General features: G+C 42.8%; 1 protein-coding gene across 4 annotated transcripts in view; it reads right to left on the bottom strand.

Annotated features, from left to right (window-relative positions):
• LOC147331877 (NACHT, LRR and PYD domains-containing protein 12-like) overlaps positions 1-19473 on the bottom strand; it is a 39462-nt gene that overhangs the window by 11084 nt on the left and 8905 nt on the right. For 3 of the 4 annotated variants that reach the window (XM_086288178.1, XM_086288174.1, XM_086288175.1), the window contains exons 3-7: positions 14606-14755; positions 14386-14499; positions 5693-5934; positions 3783-5589; positions 2108-2281 (exon numbers count right to left, since the gene is read on the bottom strand). In XM_086288178.1, coding sequence (XP_086144304.1) covers positions 2108-2281; positions 3783-5589; positions 5693-5934; positions 14386-14499; positions 14606-14755 — 2487 coding nt within the window. The remainder of the gene's footprint in view (positions 1-2107; positions 2282-3782; positions 5590-5692; positions 5935-14385; positions 14500-14605; positions 14756-19473) is intronic. The other variant, XM_086288177.1, reaches the window with a different exon arrangement.

Raw genomic sequence — 19473 nt, forward strand, 5'->3', positions numbered from 1 at the left:
TCATTTTCATTCCAACAAGTCATCTTCTGACCTGGACTAACAACACTGGTCTCTATGTGCAGCTGGCTGTGAGACCAGTGCTCAGGGAGCGTCTACAAAGGGCAACACTGAAAGAACATCACACACTCATTTGCTTCCATCATCCAACCTGAAGAGGAAACTGACGGCTCCCCTTCAAAGTAAAAGCTGCTCCTTTTGGACACAGTATCAAAGAAAGTCTACAGTATAACACAGAAAAGACAGAGCAAAGTTTTGGTTGGTTTTAAATTGTGCAGAAATGAAACAACACTAAGCTCAATTATGTGACAGACATTTCATCCCATGTCAGTTTGGCCTCATCCTGGGCCGGATTATCCAGCACACACTCTGACCACAGGCCCAGGGGCCACGCACAGCTGGGCTCCATCCAAGAGACAGGAAACAAACCAACACAATAATAAAAAGCACCATGTGATCTTCTTACATCTTCAAGACAAACATAGTAAAAACATGAGCATATTTGTTTCCTGATAAAATGATGTGACAGGTAGAACAGAGTAAAGTGGTGGTGTTACAGCCTTTCTCCCCTCTGCTGCCGAGGCTGTTAGTCTCTCCCAAACTCAGCTACAGGACTTCCAAATGAATGAAAGCAGCAGAAGTGGCTTTACAAATGAAAGAGGAAGAGGAGAAGAAGAGGAGAGGGAGGCCACCCTGACCATCACTCCAGCTGAAAACATCACACTTCCATTAAAGTTGGTGAGGAAATGTTGAGCAGGATGAGCTGCTGGCTAATCTGGAGGCTGTAGCAGCAGCTCACAGTCACAGTGGATTTCTACTCATGAAAAAGCTCTGGCTGCTTCATTTCTCATCTCATATCAGAGACTTTAAAGCTTCACTGAAGCTGTACTGTGATGCTTCCATATTCCAGTGAGGCCTCCATAATGATTTCAGCTGTTCTGTACACACACTGTGTGCCCTGTATGGCTCAAAGTCTCTGCAGCCTGTTTTTATCTGCTATCATCAGATCGTCATCATCCTCATTCACACCCCTCACACACTCTACAGCCTCATCAGCACTGACTTCATCTTCACTGACTGATGGAGCACAACATGAACCTGTGGAGGCTGAAACACTGTCCTGTCAAACATCTCCCCGTCACCACTCCACTTCTGTCAGCCTTTAAATGAACCCTGCTCAAGTCTGTCACTTCTGTTTGGAGCCAAAAGAAAAAACTGTTGTTCAGTCGTTTGGAAAGACTCAACATTTCTGAAAGCACTCAAACTTCTTCACATTTGTCTTCAGACACATCCTGAACATTTAGGAACTAAAGAAAGTTCCAGGAGGGTGGCACGGATGCCCCTCCGGTGGTCCTCCTTGGGCTCTCGCACTCTGGGGCCTCTGGATGTCTGGGGCCTGGATCTCCTCCATGCCTGCTTCATGCCCTGGGGGGCGGGGCTATGGCTCTTTACATCCTCTAGCAGACCATTACATGAAGAAACCTTTTGAATACAAGCGTGCTGATCCACACAGGTGTGCACACGGGTGTTCACTGTTCATAGACATAAACTACACCTCTATTGGTGCTATTTCCAAGCACATTGTGCGCTGTCGGTCCTGCTTGCTGCACAACAACATTCAATATTTAGTATTTACTGCTGTTTACACTAGATTAACGTGATGGTGTTGTGTTTAGTATGTTGCTGTTTTTTTTTTGCTTGTTTTCTCTTCTTTTTCTCTCAACAGGTGATCCAGGAGATTTCCCCCCCCCCCCACCCCCCACCCCTTTCTCACTGTCCCTCTTCCCTTCTGTTTTTCTTTTCCTTCCTCTTTCTTTCTCCCTTTCCTGTCCCTCACTCATGTCTGTCCCGTCTGTAACAACTGAAAATAAAATTAAATAAATAATAAAAACAAAGGTCGATCAAATGGACCAATACGGCAATGCCACGATGATCCATTTGGCAAAGTAAATCCATTGTGTCTCCTTGTTGGTCTTCAGACAACAATTCTGACGGATAAAGAACCAAATGGGACAGGCAAAAAAAAAAAAAAAAAGGAACTAAAGAAAGTTTCAAACATCAAAGACCTGAAATATAGAAAAACTACAACAGCTGCAGACAGTGAACTCACCTCAGAGTCTCCAGTCGACAGTTTGGACTCTGCAGTCCAGCACACAGAAGCTTCACTCCTGAAAACTGCAGCTTGTTCTCGCTCATGTCCAGCTCTGTCAGATGGGAGGGGTTGGACTTCAGAGCTGAGGCCACAACTTCACAGTGAGTCTCTGAGAGTCCACAGTGAGTCAGTCTGTGATGATAGAAAATATAAAATGTGTTATTATAAAAGCAGAAAATCTGCATTATAAACACAGACTGAATGTATATGAAGACAAAACAGAGTGAGGTCATAATCTGATGAACATCTGCTCTTCACATCTGTGCTTCAGCTCCTCTTACTGTGTTTGACATGACACAACGACTGAGTCTCTCTCAGACCTGCAGACTTTTAATGAGAATCTTTGTTTGGCTTTAATCTGTAGATGAAGGAGGAAGATGGTGTCACATTTAGGCTTCCATAATGTCCACAGTCTGTCACTGAGATCTGATCCAGAGTCAGAGTGAAGACACACATTTGGATTGTTTCCTGTTTTGACTCCAGAACATTTGAATGAGTTGAGCTCAGTGAAGAGTTCCAGCTGGAAAGATGATCTCTGTTTGCTACCTGCTGTCAGGTACGACTGTTCACGTCCACACGCAGGAAAAACCTGCTGACTGTTACCAAACGGAGCAGAAATCTCATCACTGGACAATAATGATGGACTCACAGCTGCTGATATCACATCTGATTTCAGGGGAACTAAACACAGAAATGATTGGCTCATTTTAGCTTTCTGAGCCATTATCTGCTGGTGTGTCGCTAGTTGGCAGAAAATGATTTGTATTCCTGTTCAGGGCTTCAGTGTTTATGAGTCCAGATCCAGGTGACAGCAAGTCAAAATGATGTTACCTGTCTGTGTCCAGCAGCAGCCTGTATTCACTTTGAATATTGTTATAACCTGACATGGATCAGTTTGTCTTTGACTGGTTTGTAAATGTCACTGTTTCCATTGGACCTGAGTGACGTACAAAGACAGAGAGGGAGAGAAAGGAGAGAGAGGATGGAGACAGCAAAGAGAGAGCAACACAAACAGGTGAGAGTGGACAGGTGACCAAGGTCAGCAACCAATCAGAGAGCTTCTGTTTGACCCACAGTCACTGATGATGACTGCACATAACCATCAGTGTGTTACTCTGATATCAAATATGGATCCTGCTCTTATAATAACGATCATCAGATGATGTTATTGTGTTATTTTGTAGCTGAATACGATGTTTGTGTGATTATCAGTGAAAGAAGCAGTGAGGAGGATGGAGAGAGAGAGAGGACAGAGGGTGAAGTTAGAAACACTAAAAGGATTTTTCATGGATTTCATGGATGGTTTGATTTCCAGCAGGACACTTAAACATGTCAGTGGACGTCCTAAAGAACATATTCACTGATATGAAACGTGTCACTGAACAGGATCAATATCAGTGGAAACATGGTGGAAACAGCTGTGACTGCATGGATGTGACACACTTCAAATCTGTTCTCCACTCTTGGATTTGGGATCCATGGAGCTGCTGCTGAGTCTGTACAATAAAGGAATGGTGTGGAAGGTTGCAGCGTACGGACACAAACACTTTGTGGTTACAATCTGATTTTATTTTCAAAATTAAACTTCTAACCTACACTGATCAATGATGTTAATGATCACATCTGGACTCACCCAGCCTTTCTGCAGTTCCTCACAGCTGGAATCAGTCTCTGTCGTCCCTGCTCTGATGTGTTGTACTTCTGCAGGTCCAACTCATCCAGAACCTCCTCTGACATCTGCAGCATGAAGGCCAGAGCTGAGCAGTGGATCTCAGAGAGTTTCTTCTCTGATCTGTTCTCTGACTTCAGGAACTCTTGGATCTCCTGATGTACTGAGAGGTCGTTCATCTCCATCAGACAGTGGAAGATGTTGATGCTTCTGTCAGGAGAGATTTTATCACTGTTCATCTCCTTCAGGTTGTTGACGACTCTCTGGATGGTTTCTGGACTGATCTCTGTCTGACCCAGCAGACCTGCTAAGAGTCTCTGGTTGGACTCCAGACAGAGGCCATGAAGGAAGCGGACAAACAGGTCCAGGTGGCCATTTTTACTCTGGAGGGATTTCTCCATGACTCTCATAAGCAAATCATCAGAAAACGAAATGTAATAGTAAGGATCATCTGGATTATTTTCCAGGAAGTTCTTCAGCACCTCTGTCTTCCTATTGGTGAGACAGTGGAACATGTAGACAGCAGCCAGAAACTCCTGAATGCTCAGATGAACAAAGCAGTAGACTGGTTTCTGGAAGATCACACACTCTCTTTTGAAGATCTCTGTACAAACTCCTGAGTACACCGAGGCCTCTGTCACATCCAGACCACACTGCTCCAGGTCTTCTTGGTAGAACATGATGTTTCCTTTCTCCAGATGTTCAAACGCCAGCCTCCCCAGCTTCAGAAGAACTTCCCTGTCAGCCTCCGTCAGCTCCTGTGGACTCGTCTCATGTCCCTCATGGTACTTGTTCTTCTTCCTCTTTGTCTGAACCAGCAGGAAGTGTGAGTACATGTCAGTCAGGGTCTTGGGCAGCTCTCCTCTCTGCTCTGTAGTCAACATGTGCTCCAGAACTGTAGCAGTGATCCAGCAGAAGACTGGGATGCTACACATGATGTGGAGGCTCCTGGATGTCTTCATGTGGGAGATGATTCTGCTGGACAGCTCTTCATCACTGAATCTCCTCCTGAAGTACTCCTCCTTCTGGGCGTCAGTGAAGCCTCGTACTTCTGTTAGCCTGTCAACACATGTAGGAGGGATCTGATTGGCTGCTGCAGGTCGGGAAGTTATCCAGACGAGAGCCGAGGGAAGCAGATTCCCCTGGATGAGGTTTGTCAGCAGCTGGCTGACTGATGACTTCTGTGTGACATCAGACAGCAGCTTCCTGTTGGTGAAATCCAATGAAAGTCTGCTTTCATCCAGGCCGTCAAAGATGAACAAAAGCTGAGAGACAGCCAGCTTCTCTGCTGAGACCTTCTGTAATGTTGGATGGAAAACATGGAGCAGCTCCAGAAGACTGTACTGCTCATCTCTGATCAGGTTCAGCTCCCTGAATGAAAGCAGAACCACCACACTGACATGTTGGTTCTCCAAGCCCTCTGCCCAGTCCAGAGTGAACTTCTGCACTGAGAAGGTTTTTCCAACACCAGCCACGTCGTTGGTCAGAACCACTCTGATGGGTCTCTGTTGGTCAGGTAAGGCTTTAAAGATGTCCTGGCACCTGATTGGAGCGTCATGGAGGGCGTCCATCTTGGAAGCAGTCTCCAGCTGCCTCACCTCATGTTGGGTATGAACCTCTGAACGCTGTCCCTCTGTGATGTAGAGCTCAGTGTAGATGGTGTTGAGGAGGGTTCTACTTCCTGTTTCATCGCTTCCTTCAGTCACACGTTCACATCTCCTCCTCAGACTGATCTTATGTTCATCTAAAACCTCCTGCACACCAACATCTGCTGAAAGAAAGAAAAACAGAAAGAAAACTCTTCAATGTCTGAACAACACAAGAAGTCCAGTTTTCAGAAATGAGTCCATCAGCAGACAGATGTTCAGTCTTACTTTGTACACAGCTGCTCTGACTGGCTGTCTGCAGTCCAGCTCTGCTTCTGGATCTTTCTCCACACTGTGGACAGGAGGAGTCTCCTGATGAAGCAGACTGGTCCCAGTATGAGGGGATGCACTGTCTGCAGAACCAGTGTCCACAGCTGGTAGAGACTGGATCCTTCAGGACGTCCTGACACAAAGCACAGCAGGACAGCTGCTCCTCCTCACAGACACCACTCCTTTTCCTCTTCCTCCCTCTGTGAACACATTTCTTTATCACTAAAAACATTGACTGTTAGTGACAAACATCCAGATTTGATGACACTGTGCAGAAGCTGTGATGGTGACACAGAAAAGTCAAAGTGGAGATACTTCTGTCCACCTTTGATTAGACTCATTACAAAAAGGAAAACAAAGTTTGAACACAGTCATGTTTCCAGTTCACTGACTTACATTTATTCCATGGACACTCACTCTAACCTGAACCACAGCTACAACCCAACATTGTTGAGGCCTCATCTCCTCCTTTCCTGACTGTAGAGGTTAAATATGCAACAACCAACAAATAAAAGAATTTGGTTCATTTCAAAGAAATTCACACGGTGACCAAGTAAAGTAACCGTAGTAAAGGAGACAACATCCCGTTGATGGTGGGATTATTTGAAAGATTTGCTTTAGTCACGTCACCAAATGCAGTTGAACCACCCGTGGATCCATGTTTGACCATTCTACCACTCTGAGCTCTGCTTTTTAATCATTTTATTATTATCATCATTCATTTATTCATTCTTTGGAGGGGGGCTATTTCCTAATGCCGCCCTAATAAGGTGATGTTCAAGGGGAAATATAACAGAAACTCTTTCAGTGTTATTCATTAATAAATTAACAGATAAACTGTGAAGAAGAAAAAAACTGAGATTTAAAGGAGAGAGTGAGAAACTTGATCATCCATCCTCATAATACATGTTTATCAGTATCTGCTGTGACCATACTGCAGTAATAACTACAAGTCTGCATTTCTGTGACTGTTGATCAATCACAGCAGGAATCTGAGCTCATCTCTGCACACAGAGCAGCTTCAGCTCTGGGATAAACTGCTCGCTTCACGTCCTTCTCAGCTCACAGACACTCATCCTGATATTTTCCTTTAACATTTGATGGTATAATTCATCTGTGTTTACACTTTATCTGCATAAATACAGAAAAACAGACCCAAACACCAGAAACCATCAGTTTCACCATGTAGAATATATTGCTGTTTCCTTGCTTTTAATTCAGAGAGAAACTCTGATTTTGATTTTCTCTGTTCTCTTTGCCACAGCCCATCCCAGGAGCAGCTGAAGCAGCTGACTGTAACAACACTGAATAACACTTTAGGAGGAACGTCTTGATGCTTTCTCAATCATCCAGGAAAGTAAATCTCCAAAAGTTGATTCTGTTCATCTGGACGTAGCATAAATGTGGTTATCCCAGCTGGACTTTTGTCAAAGCTGGAAAGGCTCCTAAAGAAAGCTCCAGCCGATCCAGGAGAGAAGGACAACCGCTGCCCAAGAGAAAACCTGTAGTGATCCCGTGTCAGGAGTATCGGAGCAGTTGAGATGCATTTTTTCTAAACACCAGGTAGGGCTGCACGATTTTGCATAAAATGAGAATCACGATTTTTTGGCTTAGAATTGAGATCACGATTCTCTCACGATTTTCTTTTCCAGTATAAATATTTATTGCACTTATTAACTGCACATCAACTTCGTAACAGTTGAGACTGAACATAAAAACAATAAATAAACATAAAAACAACAAATGTCTCACATTTTGTCGTTGCTGCAAAATGTTGTACTGCTTGAAATTCCGTCTCCACCGTTGCTCGACACTGCGTGTACAGAGCAGGTAGTGCAACAATAGAAAAATAGTTGGCACTGTGTAGCGTTTGTCTAGGGTGTTGATCATTTTCCTAAATCCCTCGTTTTGCACAGTGTTGATGGAGCCATATCTTTGGTCAGGTGATAAGTGATAGCCTCCGTAATTTCTTTGTGCCTGCGGGAGTTCGACGGGTATAGGGAAGCGCTGTATAAGGTTCCTGTTATTGATGTTTGGGTGGTTGACCGGGACAGATTTTCTCCTGTCACTTTCTCGTCATCCCTGACGTGCTCTCCGTTGTTTTTTCCCTGCTAATTTTAGCGTCACACGGCACAGCTTCTGTATCACGTGGTATAAGGCTCCGCCCTTGTCATTTGTTGAGCAGGAAGAGTGAGCGCTTGTTTTCATGCAGAGTACGTCCCGGATCAAAATGCGGTACAATCATCGTCTTTTTTTTCTTTTTTTTAAAAATTGTTGTCATTTGGAAATGAGATCGCACATAAGTATGAATTGAGATCGCGATTTTCTAACGATTAATCGTGCAGCTCTAACACCGGGTCTCTGTGTCTTTTAAACCCAAAACACCCTGCCCCAAAAACTGGTCCACCCCACAAATCGGGTCCCCGACACAAACAGAGTAACATAGTGTACGCTGTTAAGTGCAGGAGGATTGTCAGGATTTATACATCGGGGAAACCAAACAACCTCTGGCTACAACACAGCAGAGCCACCTCGTCAGGCCAGGACTCTGCAGTCTGTTTACACCTACAGGCCAGTGGACACTCTTTCAATGATGAGGATGTAACATCCTGGACAGGGAGGAACGCTGGTTTGAGGGCGGAGTCAAGGAGGCCATTTACGTGAAAAGGGAAAGACCATCTCTGAATAGAGGAGGGGGCCTAAGGGTACATCTGTCACCATCTTACAATGCTGTGATTGCAGCCATTCCCCACCTCTCTGTGAATGGGACTCATGGCCATTGATCAGTGATTGTTGATCAATGGTCATGAGAATTTTCCAGATGAACAGAATTAACTTTTGGAGAAAGTTCAATCAGCATTTCAGATATAAGAGGGTATTTTAACACCAACATCAGTCCTTCTACTTAAGTATGTTTGCCTCTTTGTTTACGCCTAAATTAACTTTACTGTTAACGAGTTTTCATGTTTTTATAATCCACCAGTGTGCTCATGCTTTTTTAAGTGAAAAGAGATTTTTAATGATCAAATATAATTATTTTTGTTATTTGTGGATTTTAAATGTCCTTGACAGAGACAGATGATAATCATTATTCTGCACTGTGGTCTCAGGTTTGGTCGAGGTAGCACAAAGAATGGCTGGCTATGTTGAACTTCCTCCTGGGATCTACACTAAGAAGTGAGTCCAACATTAGCAGGGTCTCTTCCCTTTATCTGGATTCACTTTAGCATTCACAGTCACGTGAAGCTTGTTATTAACTCGATAAGTCAACCCAGGGTTTCAGCTGAGCGTTCACATGAAACACGTGGTGTTGGCAGCATCTGATCAATCATATTCATGGAGACGTGTATCAGCAACAGAGCAGCTGAGTTTGCAGGAGGAAGTCAAACTAAACCACAGGAACAATATGAGGAGATTACACACATAATAAAATACTAGCAGTAACACAGCTGCTGCAGACAAATCAGTCGTGTGATCGTGTGTGAGAGGAGACGGACAGTAAAGGAGTTTGCTATTAAAAGCTCTGTATGAATGTGGGAGCATTTGAAGGGCTTTAAAAAGGCCAATATAAAATAAAAGGCAGCAAAACTGCTGACTGTGAAAGTCACCAGACTTATCAGAGCTCTATGATTAAGACCTGTAAGAACACCTATTTGTACTTGTTGGCATTATATCAAATACACACGTATATTAAGCCTTTGTTTGAACTCTGGTTGAATTTGTTACTTTCAGACTGTGAAACATCACAGAGGCTGCAGCTGCAGATCTTTTATTCACCTGGAAATTTACTTTAAATGTTAGATGGAAAATTAACCAAAGTAAGAACAATAATCCATAAACCTTCATAAAGACAAACATCTCCCCAGCTGCTGAAGTGTCACTGAAGGGAAAAACTATTTGTCCTCCTCCATCCAGCAAACACAACGTTTCTTGGAAGAGCTCCGCACCAGCCTATAATTTTTTACTCATAACCTCCTTTTTTATGACACCTTTCTGTTGATTCCTGACGTTTGTATATATTTTATAACAATGACGAAACCTAAAGCTTCAAAAGCCCGTGAAAAGACTGAGAAAATTGGAGAAGATGAAGGTGAGCCAGCGAGTGTGGCTAACGAGCACGTGCTAGCTGAGGAGCCAAGTGCAATTAGCCCCGTGACTTCCCAAGTAGCTAACCCGACGTCGGCCGACATAATGAGTGCAATTGCTAGATTGGAGACTTCGGTTGATAGCAAATTAACTGCTATTTCAACCACGATGAACGCTGTGGAGACCACTCTTTCCACGTTAACTGGGAGGATACATGATATTGAGGAAGCTGTAAATGGGCATGACGAGAGGATTGCCGTTTTAGAGGCGCTCTGCGACTCACTCCAGAAAGGATACGATTTACATCACAAAAAATTGGATGACCTCTAGTCGCGGTCAAGACGACAGAATATCAGGATCCTTGGAGTTGCGGAGGGGACAGAGAAAGGAAACCCACTGGACTTTGCTTCTGAGCTAATTCCTAAGCTCCTGGGGAGTGAGAACTTCACGGGCAGGGTTGTGGTGGATAGAGCACACCGTGCCCTGGGCCCCAAGCCAGCTGACGGGGACCGGCCTCGTCCTTTAATTGTAAGGCTGCACTACTATCAAACCCGCGAGCGTATCCTGAGGCTGGCAGCACAAAAAGCTGCGCTGCAGTACGACGGGGCGAAAGTTTTCATCTTTCCAGATCTGACCGCGGAGGTGCTGGCACGGCGCAAGAAGTTTGAAGAAATCCGCAAACGGTGCAGGGCGGCCAATCTACGCTACGGCTTTAGTCATCCGGCTCGATTTCGGGTGACGCTGGACGGGGTCACACAGACTTTTGATAAGCCGGAGGCAGCCAAAAGATTCCTGGACCAGAAACTGGCCGTGGGTACAAATGAGTAGGGCTTTTTAACACAACGGTTTACTTCCTCAGGTATATGTTTTTTCTGCATAAGCCTTATTTTCGCTGTTCTTATGGGCGTGTTGATGTGGGCTCATACAGCTTAGGTCAGTATTATTGCTGTTATTACTTCCTACAATATGGACACTATAAGCCCTCAGGGTCTTTGTTTACTCTTTGATTTGCTGTATGGGAGCCTAGTAAAGCTCACACATATATGGTTTATACGGCTTTTGTTTTTCATTTATCTGAATTTTCTCTTTTTCTTTTATAAAGTGTCTTATAAATCTCCCTTTGCTGGTGTGGGGCTGCGGGATGGGTAAGGGGTAGGATTGTAGCTACTACTATGTTCCTATTGGATATGTTGGGTGGAGAAGGGCTTCAATTGGGGAGGCCCCTCATTTTTGGTGGGACTGTTCTTAGTGTTTTATGTTTGGATGTTTTTGTTCTATGGTGGTACAGAGTGTATAACTACTGGTTAGCTAGTCAAATTAGGATAAGTAACATTTATGTTAAACACATTCAATAAGACTACACTGAGGTTGGTCAGTTGGAATGTGAAAGGCCTGGGTAATCCTGTAAAAAGGGCTAAAGTTCTTGCACACCTTTAACTATTGCAACCTGACATAATTTTTTTACAGGAGACGCATGCTAAGCGCAAAGTTCAATCTGTGCTCCGTGCTAATTGGTTGGGTCAGGCATACAATGCTAATTTTGGAGCTAAAGCAAGAGGGGTTGCAATTTTGTCCAGGAAGAATATTCCTTTCTGTCAAAGCACAGTTACTGTGGGTCCAGGGGGAAGGTACCTAATTCTTACAGGTCTCTTGAACTCCTTACCCGTCACTTTTGTAAACGTATACGGTCCTAACTTTGATTGCCCTGAGTTTTTTCAAAACATTTTTTGAATTGGGTGATAAGCCTCATAGGTTACTTACAAGATTACTTAGAAAAACACAAGCATCACAAACGATACTATCAATCAACAACAAACATGGGCGGACCACTAGAAACCCCAAGAAATAAACAAGTGTTTTGAAGATTTTTATCATGATCTTTATAGCTCTAAGAGTTCTGCGAGTCAGTCATTAATTGAGGACTTTCTGGAAAAGTGTGATCTCCCAAAATTAGACGATGAGGCAGTTGCAGATTTGGAGGCGGACTTCACATTAGATGAGATTAAGACAGCTATTCAACAGATGTCAAATAATAAGGCCCCTGGGCCAGATGGTTTTGGAGCAGAGTTTTATAAAGCTTACTCCTCATTGCTAGCCCCTCTGATTTTGCGTATGTTTAACTATTCAAAATTGTCTGGCTCTTTGCGAAGTTCATTATATCATGGTGTAATTTCATTGATTCTTAAAAAAGATCGCGATCCTATGTCTGTCTCGTCCTATCGGCCTATATCTCTCCTTTCTGTTGAGACCAAGATATTAACAAAAGTGTTATCAAACCGCCTTAAAGATCATATTGCTAAACTTATCCATCCGGATCAAACAGGGTTTATCCCTAACCGCTACATTTATTTTAATTTGCGTAGATTATTTAATCTCATATATAGTCCTGCTAGGTGTTCAGATGATTCTGTGGTAATAGCTTTGGATGCTGAAAAAGCTTTTGATCAGGTCGAGTGGCCGTATATGTTTACTGTATTATCCAAATTTGGATTTGGTGATTCTTTTATCAATTGGATTAGAATTTTGTGCAAAGGACCTATGGCCTCGGTAAGGACTAATAATGATGTATCGGACCATTTTCGATTGCACAGGGGCACGCGACAGGGAGATCCCATTTCTCCTTTTATTTTTGCCCTGGCCCTAGAACCTTTAGCAGCTCGTATACGGCTAAGTTCTGATATACTACTGATTATACATCAGGGTGTTCCTCATAAGTTCTCTGCTTATGTTGATGATGTAGTCTTATTCATATCAAAAGACCTCGATCAGTCCACTATTGCAGCTTATTAACGAATTTGGCTCTCTCTCAGGGTATAAGATAAATTGGACGAAAAGTGAACTTATGCCTCTGTCGGATGGGGTGGACATGGCTTATCTGCATAATACTCCATTTAGAATAGCGCTAGATAAGATTGAATGTCTCGGTATCACAGTCACACGTAAGGTGTCACAACTTTAAAGCAAAATTGGGATAGAAAAGTTAATCAATTGGAGAAGAATATTGAGTTTTGGATCACATTGCCAATTTCCATGGTGGGGCGGATTAATGCCATCAAAATGGTAGTTTTGCCCAGATTTTTGTACATCTTTCAGTCAATCCCAGTGTGCATTCCCCAGTCATATTTTAAAAAGCTGGAATCTATTGTATCCTCCTTTGTGTGCTCGGGTAAGGTTCCTAGAATTTCCAAAAAACATCTTGTTAAACATAAGACTTGTGGTGGCCTTGGACTCCCAAATTTTAGATTATATTATATGGCAGCACACTTAAATATTTTTTCATTTTGGCGAAGGTGCACTCCAGGTGCTGATTTGGAAGGACAACCTTCCTGGTTGATGATGGAACACCTGTCTTGTAGACAAACTTGTCTTCCAGCCCTGCTTAATAGCCCGATAAAAGTGAAGAATACACTATATGGCAGAAATCCTGTGATTCAAAATTCAATTAAGGTCTGGAACCAACTATTGGGCACAGTAAAGGCTCCTAAAATGTATGTGGATGCTCCAATATATAACAATCATGCCTTCAGGCCTGGGCTGGAGGACATCACGTTTGTGACATGGCAGGGAAGAGGGATCTCATGGGATCTCATCAAACCATCTATTCCACAATACAATTTGATTCCTCGAAACTCAGTGCTTGACAGCTTCGTGTCAGTTGAGCCCTACACTAGAGGTGCTGTGTCTCGCTTTTTCAGGGCCTTACTGGATATATACAGTCCTTCATCTGATACTTTTAGGGAGCAGTGGCAGGAAGAACTGGGGGTGGATGTTACTGATGATCTCTGGCAAGAGTGCATTAAGAATATATATTGTAGTTCTATAAATGCTAGACATAGTCTGATCCAATTTAAGGTTGTGTATAGGTTGCATTTTTCTCCCACTAAAGTGGAAAAAATATATAAGAACGTTTCAGCCCTCTGTGTTAAGTGTTCAAGTGGTCGAGGAACTTTATCTCACCTTTTCTTTCAATGCCAAAAACTACAGCTTTTTTTGGAATCATTTGTTTGATTTTCTGACCAAAGCCATTGGCAGGAACGTCCCATGTTCCCCTTTGCAGCATTGTTCGGGGTGTCTGAACCGGGATGGGCAAGGGACAAGACAGAGACGCAGGTTGTGTCAATGACTACACTTGTGGCTAGAAAGCTGGAAGTCTGATAAACCTCCTACCTTCGAAATGTGGTTGAGAGAATTTGGAAATGTACTCCATCTGGAGAAAATCAGGTTTACCTTGTCTAACCGAGAGAGTGTTTTATAAGATTTGGCAACCAGTCATTAGCCTGATGGATAAACTTAAGTGAAATATACTCTGTCTTAACATTCATGTATGCTGTATTACCACCTTGTTGACTTGCCGTCCACCTTCTATTGTGTTATTTTGAAGGTGATTGTTGTATACTGCTCAATTATAAAATCAATAAAAATATATTGAAAAATAAATAAATAAATCACACCATCTGAGCCCCAAAAAAAAAAAGAAATGTGTGTGAAAAAGAGCTGAGCTGATATTAAACATGAGGATTTATTCAAAAATACAGAGTCAGGAACAACATCTAGACACACATTACCTCTCAGCAGCAGAAGAACATCCTTTAAAGTTTACAGGAATATCCTTCGACTCGTTGCTCTTTAGAGACACACAGCTGGGTTCAGGTCCAGGAGATTCTGGCCTCTTATTGATCCTAAAAGAAAAACAATAAATGTAACAGCTTCATGAGACAGAAAGGAAAAACTGGAAATATTAAATTAAAGACATGATGAACAATCTCATAAAAATAATGTACTCACTCTTTGTCACATAACAGTCTTTTGTTAAAGTTTACACGGATATCCTTTGACATGTTGCTCTTTAAGGAAACACAGCTGGGTTCAGGTCCAGGTTCTGGATTAGTTTCAGGGTTATGTCCAGCTGAGCCTGGTACGCCCCACAGCTCTGGGCTTTAAAACAACACACACAGAGGTATGAGTGTGAATAATGATGGAGCAGTGATGTGAGTGCTGAGCTGTGACATGGAGAAGAGTCATGGACAGTTAGAGATGGTCATCTCAACTCTGAGCTTTGGTCTGGCTCTCATGTTCCCCACACAGAGTGCTTTTAGAGGGAGGCACTCCCTCCTCTCTGTCCTCACACTGATCCATGCTGCTGAAAACATCCAGATGAACAGAATCAACTTTTTGGGGAGTTACTGCATGATTGAGCATCAAGACACTTTTTAGTATTTTACTAATTTCTGAAGCATTTTACCAACTTTGTTCAAATTGAGATTTTGAGTTTGACTGTTGCTGCAACACCAGGATGTTACTACAGAATACACTTTATATTGTGTTCAATTGGATGTTAGTCCAGTGGTCCTAAACTGACACACCTGCACCTGGATTCATTCTGACCAGATTTTAGCCCAACAGTGTTTCATACTTCATACATCAGACACAAACTCTGCAGCTGTCATTGTGTGCAGTGTGTGTGCAGCAGGACACCGTGTCCTATGAGTGTTATACTACAATAAACAGAGCCTGACCGCGGGCATACAGAGGGCAAAAACCCACTTATGCTCTAAAGATGAAGTTCTGTTTCTCTTCAAATGACCCTCAGAGGTCATTAAACACATCACAGATTACCTCAAGAACAACAGGCTGAAGAACATAAAAACAAACGCAGAGTTTCTGTCTGATGGTTTGAACATGAAACAGGAATTATTGAACAAAAACGGACAGTTTACTAACTCTGCGGAATTTATGATCTAGCATCAGCACATTCACCTACAATACACGAATGAATATCACCAGTTAAACTGAAAAAGGAAAATAACCTGCATACAAATCCGACAGCAGACTATAGCGAACGAGCAGAGAAATGCATTTTATAGATGAAGTGTTGGCAGCGACTTCTGAAAAGCAACTCTTAGGCCACCCCTGTCTCACTGTCAGCAGGTAATGAACATCCACAGACTGGAAGACCGTTTCCATCACTAAAAAAAGGATCCATAACTCGAAATTTCGAGTTATTTTCTCGTAATTTCGACTTATTAGCAGTCAAAAGGGTTACTGACGCCCATTCCTACGAGCATCAGTAACTCGTAGGAATTGCAACATGGCGCCTGTGTTCGGCTTGGCCGCTGTTGCTGCTCCGTGTTTTTGCCGACTGCTTCAGTATATTATTTTTTATCTTCTCATCTCATCTGTGATATATCATGAAGGTCTAATTGCTACTCGGATCTACAGTTCACATACATTGTTGAGTATCAAAATATGTATGGAAAAAACTTTTGACAGCTGGCAGAGCTACCACCAGGCTTTCCCTCCGCCGTTTGTCTGCCCTCCTCCCTCTCCCGACTACCGGTACCTGTTCTTAGCTCCAAATAATAACCCAGGAGCAAGAACAAGGTTAAGGAGATCGTCTAGAAGGGGCTGTAGGTCTGGTGTCCAGGCTAAAAGGAAACGCGCCCGACAGAGGGGATTTCTTCCGCTCCATGGTAGAGAACGTCTCCGGTATTTGGTACCGGTTCCCCTCCAGGACGCGGATAAGGCCGATCGGTTACCACCTAGCCGGCTTTTCATCACGGGCGAACAGAACGATTACCTGGATCGGCGTCTTGTCTGGAGATGCGGGATGTTTTCACTTTGGCCTATCATTCTACAAGACCACAATTCCACAGCTAGAGGTACCGGGAGACTACGTCCTCTTTCCAGGTGTCTGCTGTCAATTCCCCGTCAATCAGCTGTTGATGACGTCAGCCTGTCACCTCCGCTTCAGATCGCTCTCCTGAACGCTCGTTCCATAGCCAACAAATCATTTGTACTGAATGACTTTTTTAGCAGTAATAGTCTGGACTTCATGTTTCTCACAGAATCTTGGCAGCGGGAGAATGAATTCATCCACCTTAATGAGCTCTGCCCGGTCGGCTGTCGCTTCATTGGGACTCCGCGTTTGGACCGTCGTGGTGGTGGTCTGGTCGCTGTTCACCGAAACAATTTCACTTGCAGGACTATGGACTCTGAGTTTTTCCCTTCCTTTGAGTCACAACTTCTTAAGGTTGGTTCTTCAGATATATTTTATTGTGTTTTAATTTACCGCCCTCCCGGCCTCGCTGGTGTTTTCATTAAAGATTTTACGGACTTTTTATCTTCCATTATTAAACTGGAGAAAGTCTTAATGATTGGGGATTTCAACCTCCACGTGGATGATCTTAGCTGTAGCATGGCCTCTGACTTTTTATCCATTACAGACTCTTTTAGTTTCATTCAGCATGTCTCTGGACCCACCCATGTTAAAGGCCACACCTTGGACCTTGTGTTTTCTCTTGGCTTAGACATAACTAATGTCTGTGTTAAAGACGTACAAGTGAGTGACCATTCCTGTGTTACTTTTAGTCTTCCCTCTGTACGCACCACCTTCTAATCTCATGTTCCATAAGCGGTTCATAAATCAGGATGTTGCTTTGAAGTTTTCTAATTTGTTGGACCCTCATGCGATCAATGGCTGTACTGATGCTGATGTTGCTACACAGTGTTTTAATAATCACTGCTTGGAGATTTTAAATTCAGTGTCACCTATGAAATCTGTGATTGCTGCCTCAAATAGAGCTTATCCATGGATAAATGATGACATAAGGAAGGTCAAAAGAATCTGTAGGAAAGTAGAACGCCTTTGGAAATCAACCAAACTCGAAGTTCACAGGCTCCACCTTAGGGAACTTTGGGTTTCCTTACATGAAACCATAAAAACAGCCAGATCAGGATATTTTTCTCAGTTAATATCATCAAGCAAGAGAAATTCCAAGGTACTGTTTGACTCCATAAACTCTATTGTTTCCCCCGTGGTCCACCCAGTACCAGTGACCTCCATATCTGAGAGTGATGAGTTTCTGAATTTCTTTCTGGATAAAGTTAATAATGTCTGTATGAGCATTGGCTCTTCAATACCATCTGTTTGTGTCTCTGGGCCACCTCCCCCTCATTTACTGTCAGTGTTTAACCCAATGACCATACATGACCTTTCACTCCTGCTGGATAAAATGAAAATTACCACTTGTGCAAATGACATTCTACCTGCTGGGCTGTTTAAAAATGCTCTCTCTGCCATTGGCCGCTCTATTGTAGAGATATGCAATGCCTCTCTTTTAACAGGTGTGGTCCCTACGTTCTGTAAGCATGCTGTGGTTGAGCAGATATTAAAAAAGAGCAGTTTGGATCCAACTCAGCTTAAGAATTATAGGCCTATCTCTAAGCTTCCATTATTATCAAAATTCTGGAAAAAGTAGTTGCAGATCAGCTTACCACTTTTTTAGAAAAACATGAAATTTATGACAAATTTCAGTCAGGTTTCCGTAAAAGTCACTCAACAGAAACCGCATTACTTAAAGTCTCTAGTGACATTATGATGTCAGCTGACTCCGGAGCATCCTCAGTCATGGTTTTGTTGGTCTGCCTTTGACACCATTGACCATCCTGATTAACAGGCTCCGTGACGTAGTCTGTGTGTCTGGTCTGGCTTTGAAGTAGTTTCAGTCACACCTCTCCAACATATCTTTTAGTGTTTTTGCGAATCGGTTTATGTCACATTCTAAAGATCTGACATGTGGGGTACCGCAGGGTTCAGTTCTGGGTCCTATTCTATTTCTTTTGTGCATGTTACCTCTAGGACTTATAATTAGGCAGTACCCTGAGGTGTCTTATCACTTCTATGCTGATGATATTCAGCTCTATTGCTCTTTTAAGCCGATGGAAGTCCATAAACTGTCCTCTTTAATTAAATGTTTAGCTTCCATTGAACAGAGGCTTGGTGACAACTACTTACAGTTGAACTCTGAGAAGTCAGAAACATTAATTATTGCCCCCGACAACCAGATATCTCTAATCAAACAGCATCTTGGTTCTCTTGGCTCATCTGTTCAGCTGAGCCTCAGGTACCTCGGTGTGATCTTTGGTTCTGCCATGTCCCTACAACAACACGCTCACAGTTAATTAGGAGCTGCCTTTTTCAGCTAAGAAACATCTCCAAACTGCGAACTTTGCTGTCTGAGTTAGAAAAGGTTATTCATGCTTTAATTTCTTCTCGCTTAGATTATTGTAACAGCCTTTTTCTGTGTTTGAGCAAAAGGAATCTTGAGCCTCTTCAGTTAGTCCAGAATGCTGCTGCAAGGCTTTTAACTAAGACACCAAAAAGAGAGCACGTTACACCAGTGTTACGCTCATTACACTGGCTTCCAGTACACTTCAGAATTCATTTTAAAATCTTGGTACTGACTTTTAAAGCTTTGACTTGTGATGCCCCTGCTTACATTTCTGATCTTTTAGAGCCCCACGCTCCCTCTCGCAGCCTGAGATCTTCTCATCAAAGGCTGTTGGTAGTCCCACGAACTCGTTTTAAGACCAGAGGAGACTGATGTTTAGAGCGGTGGCCCCCAGGCTGTGGAGTGCTCTCCCTCCATCTTTACTTTGACTTGACTGTATTTATTCTTTTAAAAAGCAGCTTAAGACTCATTTATTTAGATTAGCTTTTAATTAGATTTGTGCTGTGTGTTTGATTATTTTATGTATTTCTGTTTTATATTACTGTGAAGCACTTTGTGGTTTTATCCTGTGAAAAGTGCTGTAAAAATAAATGGATTTGATTTGATTATTAACTTGGAATTTTGAGAAAACTAACTGTTAAT

This window comes from Aulonocara sp. 'chitande type north' Nkhata Bay, linkage group LG4 (assembly GCF_057382095.1).
Source record: "Aulonocara sp. 'chitande type north' Nkhata Bay isolate Kocher_YH1m ecotype deep benthic linkage group LG4, A_spYH_male_GT1.1, whole genome shotgun sequence".
NCBI lineage: Eukaryota > Metazoa > Chordata > Actinopteri > Cichliformes > Cichlidae > Aulonocara > Aulonocara sp. 'chitande type north' Nkhata Bay.